The sequence below is a fragment of the Vicugna pacos genome, chromosome 2 (assembly GCF_048564905.1).
Source record: "Vicugna pacos chromosome 2, VicPac4, whole genome shotgun sequence".
Classification (NCBI taxonomy): domain Eukaryota; kingdom Metazoa; phylum Chordata; class Mammalia; order Artiodactyla; family Camelidae; genus Vicugna; species Vicugna pacos.
Genome location: NC_132988.1, coordinates 120927368 through 120948388, shown reverse-complemented (window position 1 = coordinate 120948388; position 21021 = coordinate 120927368). Strand labels below are relative to the sequence as shown.

At 56.9% G+C, this 21021-nt stretch overlaps 1 protein-coding gene across 3 annotated transcripts in view; it reads right to left on the bottom strand.

Annotated features, from left to right (window-relative positions):
* Window positions 1-510: 510 nt before the first annotated feature.
* LETM1 (leucine zipper and EF-hand containing transmembrane protein 1) overlaps window positions 511-21021 on the bottom strand; it is a 34101-nt gene continuing 13590 nt past the window's right edge. For 2 of the 3 annotated variants that reach the window (XM_031685263.2, XM_031685267.2), the window contains 11 exons: window positions 16859-17002; window positions 15999-16136; window positions 15225-15428; window positions 10850-10969; window positions 9887-10018; window positions 9465-9608; window positions 8872-9006; window positions 5895-6029; window positions 5423-5613; window positions 3970-4108; window positions 511-3124 (listed from right to left, as the gene is read on the bottom strand). In XM_031685263.2, coding sequence (XP_031541123.2) covers window positions 2939-3124; window positions 3970-4108; window positions 5423-5613; window positions 5895-6029; window positions 8872-9006; window positions 9465-9608; window positions 9887-10018; window positions 10850-10969; window positions 15225-15428; window positions 15999-16136; window positions 16859-17002 — 1668 coding nt within the window. In that variant the 3' untranslated portion in view covers window positions 511-2938. The remainder of the gene's footprint in view (window positions 3125-3969; window positions 4109-5422; window positions 5614-5894; window positions 6030-8871; window positions 9007-9464; window positions 9609-9886; window positions 10019-10849; window positions 10970-15224; window positions 15429-15998; window positions 16137-16858; window positions 17003-21021) is intronic. The other variant, XM_031685264.2, reaches the window with a different exon arrangement.

Here is a 21021-nt window from a genome sequence, read left to right as displayed (position 1 = left end):
ACTGCGGGGCAGGCAGAGACAGCAGCTAAAGCCAGGCTCAGGGAGAGGGGATGTAGGTCCCTAGGGTGGAAGAAGCCCCCAGTGCCTGGGAGGATGGAAGCTTGTGCCTGTGTGTGGTGTTGAGATAGGACCTGGAAGCTCTCCGGGGCTTCCCTACCACCCTCCTGGCCGGGCCTCAGCTCTCCACCTGGAGCAGGGCACCCCCACTGGAGCCAGAGGCGCGAGCTGGGCAGGGCAGAGCAGCCCTGTGGTGGTTGTGGGTAAAGCGGGGGCTGCAGGCTGGCCCTGCCCCAGTGTTGGGAGGGAGACCCTCCGCGCACCAGGCAGAGCCGTCTATGCCTGCTCCCAAGGGCCCTGAGTCTTTCAGAACTTCCCCCTCCTGGGCTGTTCCTCAGCCAGGGCCCTTCCCAGGCCCAAGCTGCCCACTAAAGGTTGTGGGGAGTGGAGAGCCTGGTCAGGCAGCGGCTGCCTCACTGAGCTGGACAAACCAACCATCACATGGCAGACAGGTCAGCAAGAAAGCACTTTATTAAACCTTGTCCTTACATTAAATCAAGTAATCTGGTCACTGGCAGTCTGACAGCATCGGTAGGGCACGCTGTCACAGAACCAGGGGACACCTGAGGCCAGGGCTTGAGCCCTGTCAGGCGAGGCTCATTCTGGAATCTGGCCTCAGGACAGCAGGCCCAGACCCAAAGCCCACTTGCCACTGCTCCTGCTGGGAAGCCACAGCCACACACAGGTGGACATGGAGACATCTTCCACCTTGACCTCTGACATGTCATGGTTCAGAAATCTTACTTTGAGCCGTTACAGGAACATGAATTTCATATTTTAATAAAAACATTATTTCTGAAAAAGGTGTTTGCACATAGCCCAAGGAGGCCCTCAGGCGAAGCTGGCCCCAGGCCCCTGGAGGACGTGGAGACAGAGCCAGCTGCTGGCCCCCAACCCTGTGAGGAGAAACACTGCCTGGAGATGACTCTTCACAAACTACACGGTGCCCTTCATTCTTAAAAAGTCTGGATTTTGACATTCCAAAATGACTGGAACCCACGTGCCAATTTTCAGAATCCCTAATGAAAAAGTGGGTGTTCAGGTGGAGTGGAAGAGGAAACACAGGCTAAGAACCCCTGCCTGGTCTTTAAGCAGGTGTGGCTGGCACAGCTTCCGCAGGCGCAGGCACGTGTACCTCAGCACACGGCACCCCACACCCTGCATTTCCAAAGCCACCGTTCCTCACACCTGCCACTGGGCCGGACCCAGTTCAGGACAGTAAAAACAATCGGGGTGGGGACGCCTGCAGCCAGCCATCGCAACGTTGCAAAAACCAAAGGAAGATCCCACCGCCCCCGGGGGCGTGGCTCCACCTGGGTGATGCAGGCACTCTGCTCCGGGGAGCAGCTGCAGAGCGCGGGGTCGGCACGCTGAGGCCGGGATCCAGCCGCCGGAGGACTGCCGGGTAGCTCATAGATCCCAACTATGAGTCTGGAGCGCACTTCTTAAATAACTGAAATAAAACCCTTTAGACCCAACTGTTCCTTTATCAGGTTTTACATTTGAGGATATATAATCTCACCCGGTTTGTCAAGTTTCTTCCTTAATGGCTGAGTAAAAAGTTTCAAGTAATTCAGAAGCTATCATTTCGTCATCATCCTCTCTCAGCTAACCTGGCCACTCTATTCCTATGTCTCCAATTCCTATGATTCCCCGCAAAGAACGGTCTTGTGAGAACTCACCCCGAGTACAAGGAGTCACAGCTGAGGCCACCGGCCGCCCGGCCCCACCTGCCCCACAGAGCACCGTGCTCCCAAGCTGCCGGGTGTGGACACCGGCCGCCAGGCCAGGAGGCTGCCACGCTGCGCCCAGAGGTGCATGGGCTGGCCCCACGGCTCTTGGAGGCCTGCAGGCCGCACGGGCCCCCCAGAGCGGCTCCCAAGGCCTCCTGCCCAGCCATCTGGGAGGAGCCATGCTGAGGGCCCGCGGAGGCCCTTGTGACGCAGAGCAGCCCAGGGCCGGCCTGTCCCTGGACGCACAGTGAAACCTGCTCCAAACTCCCATGAGGCCAATGAGGCGCTAACACCCCGAGTCAGAAAACTTCCTAAAAGCTACAAGAGCTCCATAAGTCACTCAAACACGAGACGCTGTCTTTTCAAGGGCTTCACTGGTGTCTCACGGCAGAGCTCCCACTTGATTCACCCAGGCAGACGGTCACGTGAGGAAATTCTAATTAATTAATTAAAGGTTTTAGGTGAAAATCAAAAGCACATCAAGAAAGAGCTCAAATACACACATAAGAGGAAACTTGCAGGAGACCCCAACACTCCCGTCAGAACTGAGATTCTCCAGCAGCCACAGAGACGGATGGACATACTTTCTCAATCGTTACAGATGTGACTTGGGAAGTGTGCACAAGTCAGTCCTATTTACACAGATATTCAGGAACCCAAGTCCACGGACTCACGAAGCATCTTCTCCAGGCTGAGGAGGCTGTGCCCGCATCTGACTCCCAGTCGCATGCCTCTGGCTCCACAGGCACGCAGTCCAGGTGGCTGTCCTCTCTCCTCCAGGGACAGATGCCGCCAGGGGGTGCGTGGGGAGGCCAAGTGAGCCTCTGCAGGGCCACAGCCCCCCGCTGCTGGCAGGCTGCACACTGGGCTGCCGCAGCCCGGACCGCTGCAGCCCCTGCTATGTCATGAATCCAGAGGAGTCTCCCCGGAGGGGTTCAGGGATTCCAGACTGACTGAATCTTCGTGGAATGATTAAAATTTAAAATTACTTGATATGGAAGTTTTTGATTTATTCCAGACAAAATATTAGATTTGTCACTAAGAATCACTTCAAAGCAATCACTATCACGAGAGGGCTGCAGTGGCCAGTGCAGCGAGATGGAGCCAGACATGTGAGGGGCCACTACGGAGCCAGAGCGGGGCTGGCCCTAATTCTTCACCTCTGCGGCCTCCTTCTCGGCCTCCTTCTCAGCCTCTTTCTCAGCCTCCTTCTCAGCCTTCTCCTTGGCCTTCTCCTTCTCCTCTACCTTCTCCTCCTTCTCCAGCATGGCCACAATCTCGGCCACCTGGCTGGTGGAGATGTGAATGTCCTCTTTATCCACCAGCTCGAGTACCTACATACACAGAAGGGACAAGGGACTCAGGGGAGGCGGCAACAGCCACCAGGCTGGGATGGCCTCTGACACTAGCATGTGGCACTGTCCCACCTAGGGAGCCCTGAGGTCCTCCATCTGCCCTAGTCATCAGAGTACCAGACCCCCACCCACTCCCAGGGAGCCCACAGACTCCAGAGCCCCAGACCAGATCAAACCACTAGGCGAGGTGCTTGGACAACAGGTGGCCTGCGGTCGGCCCCCCTAGGTGAGGGCACCAGGTATGTCTCCCACGGGGCCCGGGGCTGCAGGATAGGGGAAGGTGAGCTATTCAGCACAGCGAGGCTGCCAGCTCAGGCCCCTGCTCAGGGCAGAGTGCTGTGGACACCAGGGAGGGGCCCAGGGCAGGGTCAGGGACGCGTGCTTGGCCCTCTCAGCGTCTGCTGCTGGGAAGGTGATGATGGCACATGGGCTGGCAACGCTTTTGCTTTCAACGGAGCTAAAGTTGGCTGATGCTCCTGGTAAATGTATGAAAAGTCACCAACTAGCTAGGTGTTCAGGAGCCTGAGAAGATGCTCTCATCTCAGAAACGCCGGAACCCACAGCCTTCCTTACGAGGGTGGAACCCCTTTCCAGGTCTTCAGGGCTGCCCAAGCTCTTGACCAGGGACGCTCTGAGGCCTCAGGTGGCCCCCACGCCCACCACTCACCACCAGGGGTCCTGAAGCCCATCTCCTCTCCCGGGGCACCCCCCCCCGCCCCCCGTGCCTCCCAGACCCAGCCAGGGCCCTCCCACTGCAGTCCCTGCACAGACCAGGCCCCGGGGGTGGCCCGGTGGGGAAGATGCCCCCAGAGAGCCCTGCGCACCTTGACCAGGTCGTCGATGTTGACCTTGCCATCCTTGTTCTCATCCAGCGCTGAGGCCAAGCTCATGAGCTTGTTTTCTGGAATGTGCTTGATCTGCTTCATGGCACTAATGAGCTCAGCGATGCTGATGACCGTCTCCCTAGGGGGACATGGCCGGCACGTGGCACAGCGGGCGGCACCCAGAGCCTCCCTGGGTCAGCCCTGACCCTGGCAGCCCCTCCCTCCAGAGCCACCTCGCCTCTTCCCTTGGGGGCACCCAGCCAACTTGGACACAAAAAGAGAAGCCACCACTCTGTCCAGGGTCTCCTGTGTGTGTGGGCGTGGCCCCTGAGCGGGCCCTGCCTCTCCGGCAGCGACGAGGACGGAGCCCACCACTACTGGGCGGGTTCCAGGCCTGTCTGTGCGGCGGTCAGGGTGGGAAGGGCCGGGTCTGACCATGCTGCCCTCTGGCCAGCGGGGGAGGAGGCCCACACAGCACGGCAGGTCAACCCAAGAGCAGACACTAAGCACATGATACAATCACACCTTTCCAAAATAAAATAAAATAAAAATAAAGTTAATAACTAAACAAATAAAATAAAAAACTAAAAAAAAACACGCTGTTTAAAAGCCCCAAAAACCCTTCAGAAAGCTCTTACATATGCATTACATCATCTCTCAATTTTAACGAAATGACGACTTAATTCTTTATTACTCAACCTGCCACAAATCTAATAAAAGAGCACCCTTTAGTTTTTTTGTTTGTTTTGACTTTTTGTTTTCTGAAATCCAGCATGAGAAATGCAGTCCCTTGGGAGGGACCTCAGCTGGGGGGGGGGCCCTGCAGCCTGCCCGCCTGCCCCGCAGCAGACAGGGGCCACAGGAGTGCTGGGCTTCGCTGCCGCCCCCGGGGGACATCTCACTCACCCGGCGGCCACTCACGCGGTGCTGGCCCTTGCCAGCCATGGGACACCCAATGCAGAGCCAGCCCCTGCACGGGGGTCATCATTGAGTGCCTGCGTATATGGGGGTTCAGCAAGAGGGAGGAGGCAGGAGAAGCCCTGATGATGAGGAAACAGGAACCCAGTGTGGCTGAGGCTGGAGGAAAGGGGAGGGCCATGGGAAGAAGGGGCAGGGAGAGGCCATGGGGAGCCATGATCCTAGTACATTCTGGGGGGACCAGCCTGCCGGCAGCCTGGACAGACGTGTGGGCTAGGGTGCACACAGAGAGCAGGCAGGCCGTAAGTGTGGTCCTGCAGATGAGAGCTGACAGCGCTCAGCGTGTGAGAGCCCGGACATGGGCCTCGGGGCCACTTTGGTGAAACCTCTGTGGGGCCGTGGGGGCTGATGAGGCCTGCTGGGCTTCTGGCTGGAACTGACGGGTCAGAGGTGAGGGGCGGTGGTCAGCAAGGCTGAAAAGTGTGCTCGGGGGTTAGAAAGGCCCTGGCCTCCCAGGCTCCAGGTCCACACTCACCCTGCAGGTGAGCCCTCGGTGGCTGGGCCCAGCTTGCCAGCCTTCTGGTCGGCCTCCAGCTGCGAGAGCAGATTGTCTATCTGGCCGATCATCTGCTGCACCCTCTTTGTCAGCCTCTTGCTGGCCTTAGACTCTTCCACGTATATTTCTTTGCCAGTCTTTGAAAGTTCCTTCTTGATCTCCTGCAAGTCCTAATGAAATTATTTAGTTGTAAAAAGACTGCCTTCAAACAACAAAGAAATGCTTGTCATCTACAATGGCTAATGGCCAGCATTCCAGGAGAACAGTGACTCCCTGGAATGAGTGGAAAAGCTATTAAATAAGATTCACTTAAATTCAGTTTTCTCCCCAAAGGCCGTCTGGCCAGTTTATCCAATACTGGATGGTGGTATTACTGAATTATCGGGGCCTGACGAAGCCTGGTTTTACTCTGCTGCAGCCCCAGCCCCGTCCCGCCACCGCTCCCACCCACCTCACTGTAGTCCTGGACGTCCTCCTTCAGCAGCTCCAGCTCTTCCTTCTCCTTTGTCAGGGATTTCTTCTGCTCCTTCAGTTTTGAGCAGGCGTCACTGAGTATGTCAATTTCCTCCTGAGTTATTTCTTCTTCCTGGAAAGAAAACAAACAAGCAACCCCAAAAATCCAGATGAACGGAAGTAACAGGCTGGTCCCCGAGGGCTGGCACCTTCCTATGCGTCCTGCAGGTTCACGTCGCACACGGCAGAGGCTCAGGCCCCGGTGAGGCCGGCGGGCGCCGTCTCCACTCTTTGAGGTGCCCTCCGGCACCAGACTGCCCCGGCGTGGTGTGTCTGACAGATCTGTACTCCCCTAAGCCATCACCGCCCGACAGAGAACATTGCTCACCCCAAACGTTTCCTCAGGCCCCGAGCCCCACCCCCGCCGCTGACTTGTCTCCCGTCACGACAGGTCTGTCGGTCTGCTAGAACTTTTGACAAAAGGCATCACAGGGTAGGGGCCCTACCCCACCCTCCCTCCCTCAGGTTCACCCACGTGACGGTGTGTCCCTCCCACTGCCAAGTGCGGCTGCACCCAGGGCATCTACCAGACCTGCTTGTCCACTGTCTCAGCTCTTCTGGGTCTTTTAAATTTCCATCGAAATTTTAGAGTAAGTTTGTCAGTTTCAGCAACAAAGCCTGCTGGGATGCGGAGGATCTCAGCCCAGAGACCCGCAGGAGACAATGCGCGCCTCACCGACGCCGAGTCTTCGCACCCGTGAGCGCAGGGAACCTCTCCGCGGGTCTGCTTCTTCATCTCAGCGCCCCTCGTGGCAGGCACTTCAGTGCACTCAGTCCTGCGTGTCTACATTCAAGTTTACCCCGAAGCAGTTCATTTTGGGGGTGCTTCTGTATGATGCACTTTTAAAATCTTCAATTTCTAATTGTTCCCCGAGCACAGAGGAGCACAACTAACTTGCAGACGCTCACGTCACCTGGGAACAGACAGCTGCACTCCCTCCTCTCTCCTTGTCCTCCGTGGTCGGGGGAGGGCCGATTAGGTCTCCTCCTTCCCTTCTGACCTGCGTCATCTTACTTCCTCCTCATCTAGTAGCTGTGGCCAGAACCCCGCCCCGCGCTGAGCAGAGACGGTGAGAGCGCTGCCCTGCCTGCGCTGCTCCGCCAGGGGTCGTCGTCCACAGGCGCTCCTCCAGAGGCTTGCTGTCCGTCCCACCGACCCGCTGGGAAGCCCCCTTGGCGAGACAGACACAGGGCTCCGTCATGCTCTGTGCATCTACTCAGGTGCTCACACGCGCCTTCTCTTCAGTCCGTACTGTGGTCGTTACACTGACAGATCTTTTTGTATTCCGTGGACAAACCCCACGAGGCCATGACGTATTGTCCTTTCCACAAGAGAGCTGCATTTCATTTAGGAGAAGTCTGATAAGGATTTTTGCGTCAGTGTTTCTGAAAGACACTGGTCTGCGGCTTTCTCGTCTCTACCTGGTTTTGGCCTCAGGTGATGCTCATTTCAGAATGTGCTCTCCCTCAGCTTTCTGCCAGGAGTCTGAGCAGCACAGGGAGGATTTATTCCTCACGTGTCTGGACTCCCCAGTAGCTTCACCAGCGAAGCCATATGGACCTGGGGCGTCCCCGTGCAGAGGTTTCCTGCTACAAGCTCAGTTTCCTGGAGCTATTCAGGGTCTCTGTCCAAGCAGACGGTAAATACCGACACGACCCAAGCCTGCACTGCTGGCAGGACACAGTGGTGCCCCACTCCCTGCAGCACCTTTCCAACAAACCAAGGTTCTTCGTTGTAAGTTTTTAAAAGTTTGTGCTTCTTGCTAAGAAATCCTCGGCAATCCTTAGTTCATAAGAGAGTTTAAACGTCCATTCACGTCGAAGTCTCTAATCTACTGGAAACGGGATGTATTCATTTCCACGAAGACAGCCAGCCACCCCGGCCCCATGGCCTCCAGGTGGTCCCTTCTCCCAGAGCCACACTCCGTGGGCTCCACCAGGCTCTACCTCTGACCGGCTTCCCAGCCCGAGCCCTGCACCGCCTTCAAAATGACCCTCCCCGGGGCCCTCATCAGGGGAAGCAGAGGCACACGGGCTTATCCCAAGTGGTGCCCGACCCTGGATGCTGCCCCTGCAGTCCACAGCCTGCTTCCGCAAGGGCCCTGGTGCTGACACTTCGTGCCTTCTCCTCACATGAACGGCCCGGCTCCTCCCCGAGGCCTAGCCCTCCCCACCACCCTCTCCGAGGGCCCTCCCTCCTGGCTCCTCCCTGGGACTCCACAGGGGACTCTTCCCTCTACCTCCCCTGCACTGCTGACGACCCCACGCTGCCCAGCAGGCTCATCCTCAGGCCGCACCGCCCGGCTCTCTGCACACCTGACGGAGCCCACGGCTCCACCTCACAGGCTGCCGTTGCAAGGCCTCGACCCCTCTGACCTCTGAATGCGGAGGCCCCACCCCTCGCGACCTCACTGAGACGCCCCATACACGAATCTGCCATGCTGGTTCCTCCCTCCTGCTCCAGCCACCAAACTGACGAAGCCGTATGTCCGGTCAAGACCTCCTCCACCCATCGCACACCCTGGGCCAGCACCCCTGGGCACACAGCACATCAGGCTCCCAAGCACAGGGTGTCAGGGAGGCGACGGCAAAGCGGGCCTCTGGGAGGGACCGCACCAGCCTCTCCTCCCTGGGTGCCCGGCCATGCAGAGTCCAGAGGGTCTGGGGCCGGGGCAGGCCCCTCACCTTCAGGCCCTTGGGCCCATGGCCAGCTCGCCCTTCTCACATCTGGCCTCCCAGGAATGGCTCCGACCTGCGGACTCCCCTGGCCCCAAGGCTGTCCACTGTCGCCCTGGGCAGCCAGGCTGTGGCCTTCTGGACCCTTTTCCTCAGGAGCCCCCGCCCTCCAAGCCGGGCCCTTCTGGCCCTCCAGCAAGGCTCCAACACTGCTCCCTCTGGCGTGTGTGCACCGTTACCTTCAGGCCTTCCAGGATGGGGGCGGTGTCCTTCAGGGCCTCTGATGGCAAGATCACATCAGGCACTTCTGGCTGCAGCTCAGCCCCGGGCCTCCCCGAGGCAGCTTCTGCCATCTCTTCGGGCTCCGCTTCCTTCTGAAACGCAAGGCCGCTGCCGGCTCAGCACCCCGGGGCCAGCCACCTTCCGGGGCCTCCATGCCCGCACAGACGAGCTGCTGCCGGAGGGCACGCTTGGGCCACCTGCCCGCTACTCGAGGGTCCAGGTCTGCGGCACCCCACCAGCGGGTGGCGGGCGCCTGCCTCCACCAGGTTCCACCGGCAGACCCTCCACCTGCGCTCCTGCAGGCAGCCCCGTTGTGAAGCGCCCAAGCATCTCACGTCGGCTTCAGGCCGCTCCTGGAGGAATGTCCCTGGCTGCCAGGCTGGCGGAGTCATTGTTGCGTGGGTGTGGGCACTGCAGACACCCTCTGCCCACAGGCCGGGCTGGCCGCCGGCCCTGACTGGCACCAGAACCAAAAGCCAGCATGGGACTCACAGCCTGGCCGCCAGGGAGCCCGCCGCCCCCAGCCTCCCAAGCCACGCGCCCTGCTCACCGCGGCCTGAGAGAGCCTCTGCAGCTCCTTCTCCCGGTGCTCCTGCCGGATGGCCTCCTCCTCCTGCAGCGTGGCCTCCAGCTTTGCCTTGTTGTCCACCTGCTCGCCCTCCACCGCAGCCACTTTCACCTGGGCTTCCTTTGCCTGAGGGGAGGGGACACCTGTGAGTGAACGCGGTGCCGCCAGAGCAGCCCCTCTGCCCCCGCCCCCTACCCACGTCTGCCGCTGGGCTTGCTCCACAGGAGAGGGCCCTGCTAGAACCCGAGGGCCCGGGAGCCCTTGATGTGCAGAGGAAGGACCGGCAAGCAGGGGCAGGAGAGTGAGTGGTGGGTCTCAGGCCCCCTGGGCCGAGGAGGCGGGCTCCCCCAGAGGTGGGAGGCCCCTCAGAGTCAGCAGCAGAAGGGGCCTCTGGCGATACGCACCACAATCTCTGGGAGGGTCTGCAGCGTGGACTTGAGTTGGTCGGCAGGCGAGAGGGTGTCGGGAAGGTACATGGCTCGGGACAGGATGAGCAGGGATGTCGGAATCTCCTGGTGCAGGTGCAGCTCCAGCCACTGGAATTGGGGAGTTCAGGACCCAGACTCGCCCGCCGGCCTTGGCTCGCCCACACCTCCCAGGACCCAGGGTGGAAGTGGGGGGTTGGCCCAGAACTCTCCTCTCTGCTCTGCCCTGTGTGGGGGCGGGGAGGAGGAGACTGGCAGCAACAACCACATCAGCACCCGAGAAGACAGATCTACCGAGTCATCGGAGCGAGTTCTCCCAAGAAAAAGGCACCCTGGCTCTGAAAGGCCTATTTACGGCTGCATTTAATGACCTGCTGCCCCCTCCCTTGAGCCGGCAGGAGATGCCCCAGCAGTGAGGCCAAGGGCTCAGAGAACACTGAGCAAGACGACCAGGTTCTGTTCCCAAAGTTCGTCACTTAAAAATGGCACAGAAACGTCAAAGGAGGAACCTGTGAATTCACTGAGCTGCACAACTACCAGGGGCCAGGCACTGTTTCAGGATATTTCAGTGACATGGAGACTCTGTTCAAACTGACAAAGACCATGACAATGTTTGGAGACTGTGATGCAGGACAAAAGATGAGAAGGAACTCTTAAGAAGAGGGTAATGTAACCAGAGAAGGGCCTGTGGCTCCCACCCGAGCTGCCGACGGCAGGAGCTTAGGCGGTCAGGCTGGCCTGGGTCCCGGTTCCCCAAACGCTCTGAGAGCGTCAGATATTTCAAAGGAGGGTGACCCAGTCTTCATCTGTCCACAGAAGACTGGGAGGAGGGGACGGCGAGGTGAAGGGACACCGCCAAGAGCAGGTGAGGCAATGAGAACCTGGGGCAAGCGTGCCCAGCCTCACCCCCAGGGGGCAGCCGAAGCCCCTCCTCCAACGCACCTGCTTCAGCTGCTCCCGCAGACGGTCCTCCGTGACACCCAGGGCCCGCATGCCTCGCGCCCGACATGCTGCCTGCAGCTCCTTGACGTTGAGGCTGTCCACCCCCTCCTCAGCGATCAGCTGTCAAAGAAAGTTGCTGATCACCGCCCTGAAGGGTCATTGTAGGTCTGCGCCCTTACATTAACACACTTGGGAGCTAAGTGTCTAACTGTGCCACTTTCCTAACATGCTTCGCAAGCACAAGATCAACCACCACACCACGGCCCCAGGTCCGGTGCAGTGGTGACCAGACCCCTCTGCAGAGGGTGGGGACCCTGGGGTCAACGGCCAGGACCATCCCTGCCCAGGCACCACTCTCTATGCCACAGACAGGGAAGGGCCCTTCATCCTCCATGTTCGCAGGACAAGCGAGGAGGACGGGGACCAGGGTGGTCCCGTCACTCCGAGGACGTCTCTCAACCCTCCCCTCCTCCTCAGCCTGAGGTCATGGGGACCCAAGTGGGAAGGCAAACAGGAGTCCCAGAGACAGAGGACATGGAGCTCAGCGCTGCGGGGAGGCCGTGAGGGACTGACGAGGAGAGAGGAGCAGAGAGCAATGGTGCCCCCTCCTCCGGCCGCTGGGACCCCCTCAGCCATCTTCCAGTTCTGACAGACATGCAGCCGCACAGCAGTGACACCTCACATGCTACGCAGTCAAACCACAACCAGGACGTGACACCTCCACCCCTACGAGGACCTCAGACACCCTCGGAGTCACCCCTTCTGAGCCCCGGGGACCACCATCTACTCTTCACGTCTAGCTCTGAAGAGTGTTATATGGATGGGACTGCAGAGCACACAACTTCAGGGGCTCCTTGAAGATGCACGCGAGTTGTGTGTATCAAGCAGGAGCGTACTGTGTGGGGCGTAACCGCCTGCCCACTGCAGGACTCCTGGGCAGTTCAGGCTGCAGTGGAAAAGCAACTTCTTGTCCGTCTTCTCCTTCCACCTCCCTGTGGCGCGAGGGGCCCCGCTGGGACTCGTCTCGCGCTCTCCTGAGTGCGTCTCCGGACACGCACCTCCGTGGCTGCTCCAGGTGCCCCAGGCACTCGTACAGCGTCTCAGAGGGAAGCGGAGGAGCCCCCACCTCCAACTGGCGTCCCGTCTGAACGCCCCCTCCCTGCCCGAGCCATGTGGTTCAGGGCCACCGTTACACTTGCTCAGGAGACCAGCGAGGGGATGGACGGTCTGCTGCGGGTCACCTTCCTCCTTCTGTGTAGAGGCCCTCATGCGACACGTCATCTCAGCTTCCCTTCATCTCAGGATACCTTGACTTCCCCCTATTCCTGTTTTTAAATTTTTAAAAACTGTTCTATTTTTGCTGGATACAGGATTAAGCCGACAGCTCTCTTTTTCTCAGCACGTGAAAAGTACTTTCCACTTCATTTCGGCCTCCGAGGTTTCTGATGAGAAAATGCACCATCACTGAACTGCCTCTCCTGCAGGTGAGATGCTGTTCTTGCCCACTGTTTTCAAATGGCTCCTGTCCTTGGAGTCTGTCAGTCTGTCTTGGTGTGGATCTCTCTGGGTGTGTCCTGCCCAAGGTTCACTCAGGGTCTTGAATCTGTGGATTTACATCTTTTACTGAATTTGGGAGGCAGCCAAGGGTTGAAATGACCCACCTTCTCTGCGATCTCGGCGCTGCCCCTGCTGACCGACTCTGGGGCCCTGCTCGTTCTTAGTGTGAGGAGGGTATTCAACAGGAACCTGGCCGTCTGGGTGTCCCGTCACGGGAGCCTGGATCTCGCTTCCACCTCCTATCTGAGCCAGCTCCCCCCGCCCACTCCAGTCCGCTCCGCAGGGGCATTCAGTGCTGAACACCGGTGATAATGCTGAGTCCTGCTTCCTCCCTCCCTCCCACTTCCTAGTCCCCAAGGGTGCTGAGGTCTCGGAGGGCCCTGCGTGGGTGCCATGCCTCGTTCTTAGGGGTGCTGTGAGCTCAGCTCCTTCCGATGGCACTGAGCTCTGGGTCACATCACTCAGTTACACCCATAAATTACATCCCAGATGGTTTGGGAACAGGTGGGACTCTGCCCTGTTCTGCCAGGTTTCCCATGCAGCCTCCACTGAGCCCCAGCCCGGTGGCCAGGAGGGGGAGGGTACTGGCATCTCTGGTGGGAGGGGTGGGTGGAGTCTGGGCCCCTCGCTGGGCTCTGCATGCCTCCCTGGCTGGGAGAACCAGGAAGCCTTGGTACGGGCCCCTCCTGGCACCACTCCAGCAGGAAGTGGCAGGTAGGGGTGGCGGTCCAGGCTCCCTGCTGGTCTCTACCGAACACCCCAGAGGCAGGGGGTGCTGGGGGTGAATGACCCAGCCCCCCTCGGCCCTCCCTGATACCATCTCCGTGGTCACATCCTGATGAGAGTGGAAGTCTTGGCCCCCACCCACCACTGTGTGCGTCTATGTATCTGTGTGCGTGTGTGTGTGCTGGGGTTGGGGAGATTCTGCTCCCTGTGGTGTCTGGCTGGAGCAGGGCAGTTACTGCCTGGTCTTCTGTCCTGCTAGGCAGTGCCTTTCCACTCCTCGGGCCACACGGTGGGCTTTTCAAGTCTGCCCACGTCGGCAATTCTGACATGCAGGCCCCAAGGATGGATCTGTGAGGCATGAAGGCCTCCAGTGTTGTTCCTGGGATCTTCTCTTCACTTTTTGGAGTTCTCTTATGTATAGTTTCTACCTAACATCCAAGGGGAAGTACACCCCCTCCACTGTCTCAACAGCAGAGGTCTGGCTGCCACCCCACCTCACGGGAGTCTGCAGCACTGAGTGGTCAGATGACCTGTTAAAGGTCACAAAGCGAGTGAGCGGCTGGGACTCAGCCCAGGCAGCCTGCCCTCAGGCTGCCTCTCCTGAGAGAGATGCCCAGCAAGGGCTGCCCACGTTGTGTCAGCCCCCCAGCCTCCGCTCCGCTGGAGGGACACAGCGCTTCTCCATCCTTACAGAATGCAGCAATGACTGGCTTCTGGAGGACAAGATGGACAGTTATACCTGCAAACGGAAATCTTAAAAAGAGAGGCCCCAAATCAGAATTCCTAGGACTGAAATTAAGACCTCAGAAGATGAGTTTAAGAGTAATTAGATCAAGAAGAGAGGGTTAGAAAAGCAAAAGAAAAGGCTGTAAAGTACAGACAGGGCCCCTGTGGTGAGGGGCCCGTGAGCAGGGAGGGAGACGCAGACCGTGTGGGCGGCAGGGAGCAGCCTTTAATGAGACGGCGGGAGCCCCACAACCAGTAAACAGAATACGCAGACATGTTATTGTGAAAACGCTGAAATCCCAGCAAGAAAAGGTGGACATCGCCGAAGGAATGAGAGCAGGCCCGCCAGCGATGTCCACTCAACGGCATCTTTCACAGGCAGGAAGACAAGACCTGCAGGCATGGAGCTGCGCCCCTAGCAGTGCCTGCAGAGGGAAGGCAAAGAGACAGCCACACAAATGGGCCCGGGGGACTTCTCACAGAGAGGAAGTGGCTGGGTAAACGCAGGCAGGAGGAGCGGGGTCGGAACGTGTGGTGACGCGGGCAAAAACGCACGACAGCGCAGAGGGGCAGAGGGTGAGAGCGGCTGAGACGCCCCGAGGCGCCAGCACCGGCTCCCTCACCCTCACGTTAGACTCTGGTTGTAAACTCTAGAGAAAAGTGCTAAAAAAGTAGATAAATAACAAGTTAGCGGAGGGCGGATGGAATAATGCACACTTGATTAATCCAAAAGAAGGGAAGAAAGGAGATTCGGCGAGACAAACAGGAAGGCGCGTGGACTAAATCCTCCAGTTCAGGGGCAGGGCCGCCAGAGCGGGCTCCAACAGCAACATGCACGGCAAGTGCAAGGCCTCAGGGAGCCTGGGAGTGAGAAGAGGGACAGAGAGGGGCCCAGGAGAGAGTGGGCCAGCCACCGGGGTCCTACCAGACACCACAGACAGAGAGAACGAACGCCGCCGCCCGAGCGCCCTGTGGGCCAAGCACAGCCGGGCGCACGGCAGGCGGGCGCGCAGTCAGTGCGGCTCCGGAGCAGCCTGGCTCCAGGCCACGGCTTGTCCTAGCCTCAGGACCCCAAGTCTAGGTCACCATTTTTATAGGACTCATCAAAGATCCAGGGCAAAAACCCACGTATAAAGGATTATCAGAGTGTTTTTCAGGGAAGCCCAATGATGAGCTAAAGTAACGGTTGATAAATTATGACGCATCCATGTGAGGAAAAGTCAGACCGCCATTAAAATCCACTTTTCACAGAATGTTTCCCACCGTCAAGCCGGCTAAAACCGTGTGGCCCCAGTGCTCGCTCTGGGGAGACGCGCACATGCAGGTGCAGCGCGGGGGGCTGGCCTGAGCCCCGCCGCCGGCTCACCTTGTCGTCGGCCTTGATGGAGCGCAGCCGCATGGTGAGCTGGAAGCGCAGGAAGTTGTTGGTGCCGATGGACTGCAGCTCCAGCAGCTTGCACAGCGCCACCAGCTGCGGCCGTGTGAGGTTGTCCAGGGTCAGCTCGTCCTCAAACAGTTTGGAAAAACGCATGATCTCCTCATTGCTGGGTCTCTCCCCTGTCTCTCGGATCTGTGGGAGCGTCGTCAGGGTCACCCACAGCCTCGGGCCACACACCTCGAGTGAGGAGGAGGGCCTGGCAGCCCCCATGGCCCGGGACAGCGCTTGCCTCCCTCAGCTCTGCCCCCACGAGCTCCTACAGGGGGAGGCCCTCAGGGACCCAAACCCCAGAGCGCCAACCAGCTGGGCGCCCTCTGCCCCCCACCCCAAGCAGTCTGTCCCCTCCCCTCAACCCAACCCCCTGACTTGTCACCACTGTGGGGTCTTAGGTTCTTGCCAAACTCTACGCCCCCCACAGGGCTGCAAAGTCTGGAGACACAGGCAAGTCACTGTGAATGTCAACGAGGTTCATGTTCTCAGGACAGTAGGCTCGACCTCCTCTGCACAGGGTAGAAGCAGGGCCAGGTGACAGCCCTGCAGCACCAGCCAGCACCTGCCAGGAGCGCCACCCTCGTGGTCATGTACAGTAAAAAAGAGGGAAGCCGGGGCGTTCCCCAGACAAGGCAGAGTGGCCCACCCCGAGGTTCCAACCAGCACTTGGGGCCAGTGGGCTGGGACCCCAGGGACGAAGCATCACAGCACCTTCTGGAAAAATGCGGAGAAGTCTTTGGTGGCGCTCCCCTTGGCTGCCTTGTTCTTCAAGGCCATCTCCTCGATGGTGTCCTGAAGAAACTTGGCCAGCTCCAGCTTGACCCGCAGCTCCTTCTTCAGCCGCTCCTCCTGCAGGGTCAGAGAGGGTGCTGCATTCCCCTAGCGCCCGGCACCCCGCCGCGTCCCCGCTGTGATGGAACTCCAGTACGGAGTGCATTTTACATCTCCGCCCAGCGCTGCCCACACAGGCCTCTCCTGAACGCCCTTACTCCACCCATGTGCTGTGTGTTCTGAAACTCTCTACTATTTCATGATTTATGGAAATTTGTACAACCCCCTAGAGGGGCCAGCGAACTCCGTAAAGAGCCAGCCAGTAAAGCTTTTAGGCCCCGTGGGCATCTGGTGTGAAATGCAAAGGCCACCAGCAACAGATGCATGACTGGGCACGCACATCCCCAAAGACCTCACTGACCAAAATGGGCAGGGCCACCCCAGCCCTCGACCCATCTCATCCCCCACGAGTGGGTCTGAACCGGTGGCCCGAAGAACACTGATCTAAAAAAACTTCATTTAAAAATAAATTTTAAGAGAAATGGGGGGAGGGTATAGCTCAGTGGTAGAGTGTGTGCCTAGCACGCATGAGGTCCTGGGTTCAATCTCCAGAACCTCCGTTAAATAAATAAACCTAACTACCTCTCTCTCAAAAGAAAAAAAAACTAAAAATAACTAAAGAGAAATCTGAAACCAGCACCTATTAAATAAGCATAGCACAGCAGACTGAAGTATGAAGCAAACATAAATTTCAAAAGCATCTAACATCTAAGGTGTCAATCACAACACGCACCACTCACCTTACTGGACTGGGTCTCGAAGGTGGACGGTAACATGTTGGGGAAGAGCTTCACGGCGACGGGCAGCAGGAACTCCATGAAGGGCACCACCACGAAGACCAGGAAGGGCACCAAGCGGAAGAGGTCGGCACAGATCCGCAGGAACTGGAAGGGGCAGAAGGGACCAGAGGGTGACCGGAGGGCGTCCGCACACGACACTCGGCAGAGACACACAGCTCAGTGGGTAACCCCGACGGCCCTTCCTTTTCTGAGCATTCAGACCACAGGCCCACGGACTTCAGAAAAGCTGGGTGGTCACTAACTCGCGTGTGGAACTGCACCTGTGGCTGGACAAGGCCAGGGCCCCGCCCCATGAGGCACTGACCAGATAACCCCTGGGGGTCCCGCTCATAGGAACAGCTGGCTGCCTCTGGCGTTGACTGAGGACACTGGCTGAGGACTGGCTGTTGCTGGCGGCAGCAAAGGCCACCAGGGAAGGCCGAGGCCATGCCACCCACTCCAACTGCTCCGTGGAAAGGAGGGTTGAGTGCTGGCGGGGGATTCTCGTGTTCCTGAGACAATCGGTTAGCTTAAGACCATCCTCCACAGCAATGATCAGGAAAAGGTCCAAGTGCTTCCTTGATATAAACAGACTACTGCTGATGCCATTAAAGAAACGTGCAACTTGAAAGCATCCGAAATCCCTGAGAGCGGTGGATGGTCAGGGCTGGGTCCCCGGACAGGTGCCCGTCCACCACTGGTGCCTGCTCAGCGCACCCCTCCTTCCATGCAGAGCTGCCCAGTAGACAGCGGCCCTCCTGGGAGGGGTGACATTATCTCCACTAAGGGCCCCTTAGGGCTGGAGCACCACTTAACAGGACAGCTGCCCTGCCAGGGGTCAGGAGTCACCTGCCCCTCGACGATGCTCCCTGCGACCACCTGCTCAGGTGTCCTCTCCAGTGCAGCTGTTTCTCCGCTTGTCACAAAGAAGCAGTTGCGAGGGGATGCCTGAGGCCATGCAAAGAAACACCCGCTCTCTCCCTGGATGGCTCATCAGGGCTGTCCCTCTGCCTCCCCACCCACCCCTACTCCAAAGGTCACAAAACAGTGCTTTCCTGACTCAAGCCCGCCTCCCTGTTTACCAACCTTACTTTCTTGCACATTCATTTTTCTATTTATTGTCAAAACGGACTCAAGGATTCCCACATTTTTCATTTGTTTATAATTCATCACTCTTTATATTTTTATGCTCAAATGGTCCCAGAGGTGGCCACGAAAAGGCCCTTCAATTTAGTGCCTGTGTTTTTGATATTCCTCCATTAAATTTTTTCAGCAGTTCTATCAAGGTTTAATTTACAGACCGTAACATCCACTCACTGTAAGTGTGTAATTCAATAATTCTGGTAAATTTATAGATTGTGAAACCATCCCCAAAATCCAGTTTTAGAACATTTTCGTCATGACAAAAAGTCCCACTGTGTCCACCTGTTGTGAGCCTCCATTTCCACTCTTGGCCCAAGGCCCAAGGCCAAGAGTGATTTGATTTGTTTCCATAGATTTGCTTTTTCTGGACATTTCCCACCCAAGGAGCCACACAACACGTCCGTGGTGTCTGGCTTCTGTCATCCGGTGCATAACGTTAGGGCTGTTGTGCCCTCTCGACAACCTGACCCTCCGTCATCATGCAGCGACCTTCCTCACCCAGTCACCTCTGCTCTGAGGTCCACTCTGCTGACACCAGCGTGGCCACACCAGCCGTGACCAGCGTTGGCACCACTTATCTTTCTCCATTCTTCTGCTTTTCATCTACGTGTCTTTACATTTAAGTGTGTCTCCTGTAGAATACATACAGTGGAGTCTTGCTTTTCATTTGATTTGACAATTAAACCATTTAGTTGATAAAACTAAAAAAAGGAAAACCATATGATCACCTAAAAAGACTCTGAGAAGATAAGCATCAAGGATTTACTGTAGAGCACAGAGACTATCCAGCATCTTGTCGTAACCTATAATGGAAACCATCCATTATCACTGTGCTGTACACTGTGCTGTACACCTGGCACTAACACAACACTGTAAATCAACTATGCTCCATTAAAAGCATTTTTAAAATAAATAGATGCAGATACAGTTCCAGTCAAGATGGCAGAGTGGTAGGGCCACAGCTCGCCTCGCCTTGTGACGACAACAAAACCACAACTGACTGCTAGACAACCATCGAGAAAAGACTGGAACCTAGCAAAAAAGATCGTCTTCAACTGGAAACACAAAGAGGTGACCACAGCAGGACGGCAGGAGGGGGGTGCTCGTGAAATAACTGGGCCCCATACCCCCCAGGTGGGCGACCGGCAGGCTCCCCAGCCCAGGGTTCCAGCACTGGGAGGAGGAGGAGCCCCCAGGACATGCAGTTATGAAGGCCAGCGGGGCTTGGCTCTGGGAGCCCCACGGAACTGGCGGAAACAGTGACTCCATTCTCTTGGGAAGCATACACAGAATCTCACGTGCGCCAGGTCCAAGGGCAGAGGCAGTGACTTCACAGGAACCTGGGACAGGCCTGCCTGCTGGATTTGGAGGGTCCCCAGGGGACATGGTGGATGGCTGTGGCTCACCCAGGGGACATAAAAGCTGGTGGTGGATATTCTGAGAGTGTTCATATACAAGAGCTTTCCTGGAGGCTTACATCTCGAATGGATCATTAGCATCAAGATCCAGCGCCATCCAACAGCCTGTGGGGAAGCCTCAGACCAAACAGCACACTGGGTGGGAGCACAGCCCCACCCAGCAGCAGACCTCCTGAGCCTCTAGACACGGCCCTACCCACCAGAGGTCCAGGACCAAGCTCCACCCAGCAGTGGGCAGGCCCCGGCTCCTCCTGCCAGGAAACCTGCATTAGCCCCTAGTCCAGCCTCATCCACCAGGGAGGAGATACCAGAAATAAGAAAACAACAATCCCAAAGCCTGTGGAAGGAATCCACAAACACAGGCCAGACTCTAACCTGGGACCTGCTGGACCCTGGCCCTTGTCTGACAAAAGAGGAGTGTACTGCAGGGATGCACAGGATGTCTCCCACAGAGGGCCACCTTTCCAAGGTCGAGAAACGCTAGCTAACCTACCTAAAAATACACATAGAAAGATAAACAGTATGAGGCGGCAGAGGAGAATCTCCCAGGCCAAGGTTAAGAAGAAGAACTAAGTGATGAGGAGACAGGCAGTTTATCCGAGAAAGAGTTTAAAGTAATGATGGTGAAGATGTTCAGAGAACTCAAGAGGAGTACAGATGCACAGAGCAAGGTTTTTAGCAGAGTTGGAAAATATAAAGAATACCCAAACAGAGTTGAAGAGTAAAGTCACTGAAATGAGTAAGACACCAGAAGGAACCAAGAATAGACTGAATGAGGCAGAAGAACGGATCAGTGAGCTAGAAGACAGATTAGTGGGAGTCACTACTGCAGAACAGAAAAAAGAAAGAAGAATGAAAGAAATGAGGATCGTTCAAGAGCACTCTGGGACAACATGAAGTGCACTAATATTCGCATTACAGGGGTCCCAGAAAGAGAAGGGAGGGAGAAAGGACCTGAGGAAATTTTTGGAGAGATAATAACCGAAAACTGCCCCCACCTGGGAAAGGAAACAGGCACCCAAGTCCTGGAAGCGCAGAAAGAATCACACAGGATCAGCCCAAAGAGGAGCACGCCAAGGCACACAGTCATCAAACGGACAAATAAGGATGAGGAGAAAGTATTAAAATTAGCAAGAGAAAAGCAACAAATGGCATACAAGGAAACTCCCATAAGGTTATCAGCTGATTTTTCAGCAGCAACTCTAGAGGTCAGAAGGGAGTGGCACGATATGTTCAAAGTGATGAAAGGGGAAAACTTACAACCAAGAGCACTCTATCCAGCAAGGCTCTTGTTCAGACTCGATGGAGAAATCAGAAGCTTCACAGATAAACAAAAGCTAAAAGATTTCAGCACCACCAAGCCAGCTTTACAACAAACATTAAAGGACCTTCTCTAGTCATCAAACCATAAGAAAAGAGAACAAAAAGAAGAAAGTGGAAAAAAAAAAAAAGACCTACTAAAGATTGCTTTAGCTGTTCAAGGTCTTTTGTGGTTCCTTATAAACTTTGGAATTGTCTGCTCTAGTTCTGTGAGGAAATGTCACGAGTATTTTGACGGGGGCT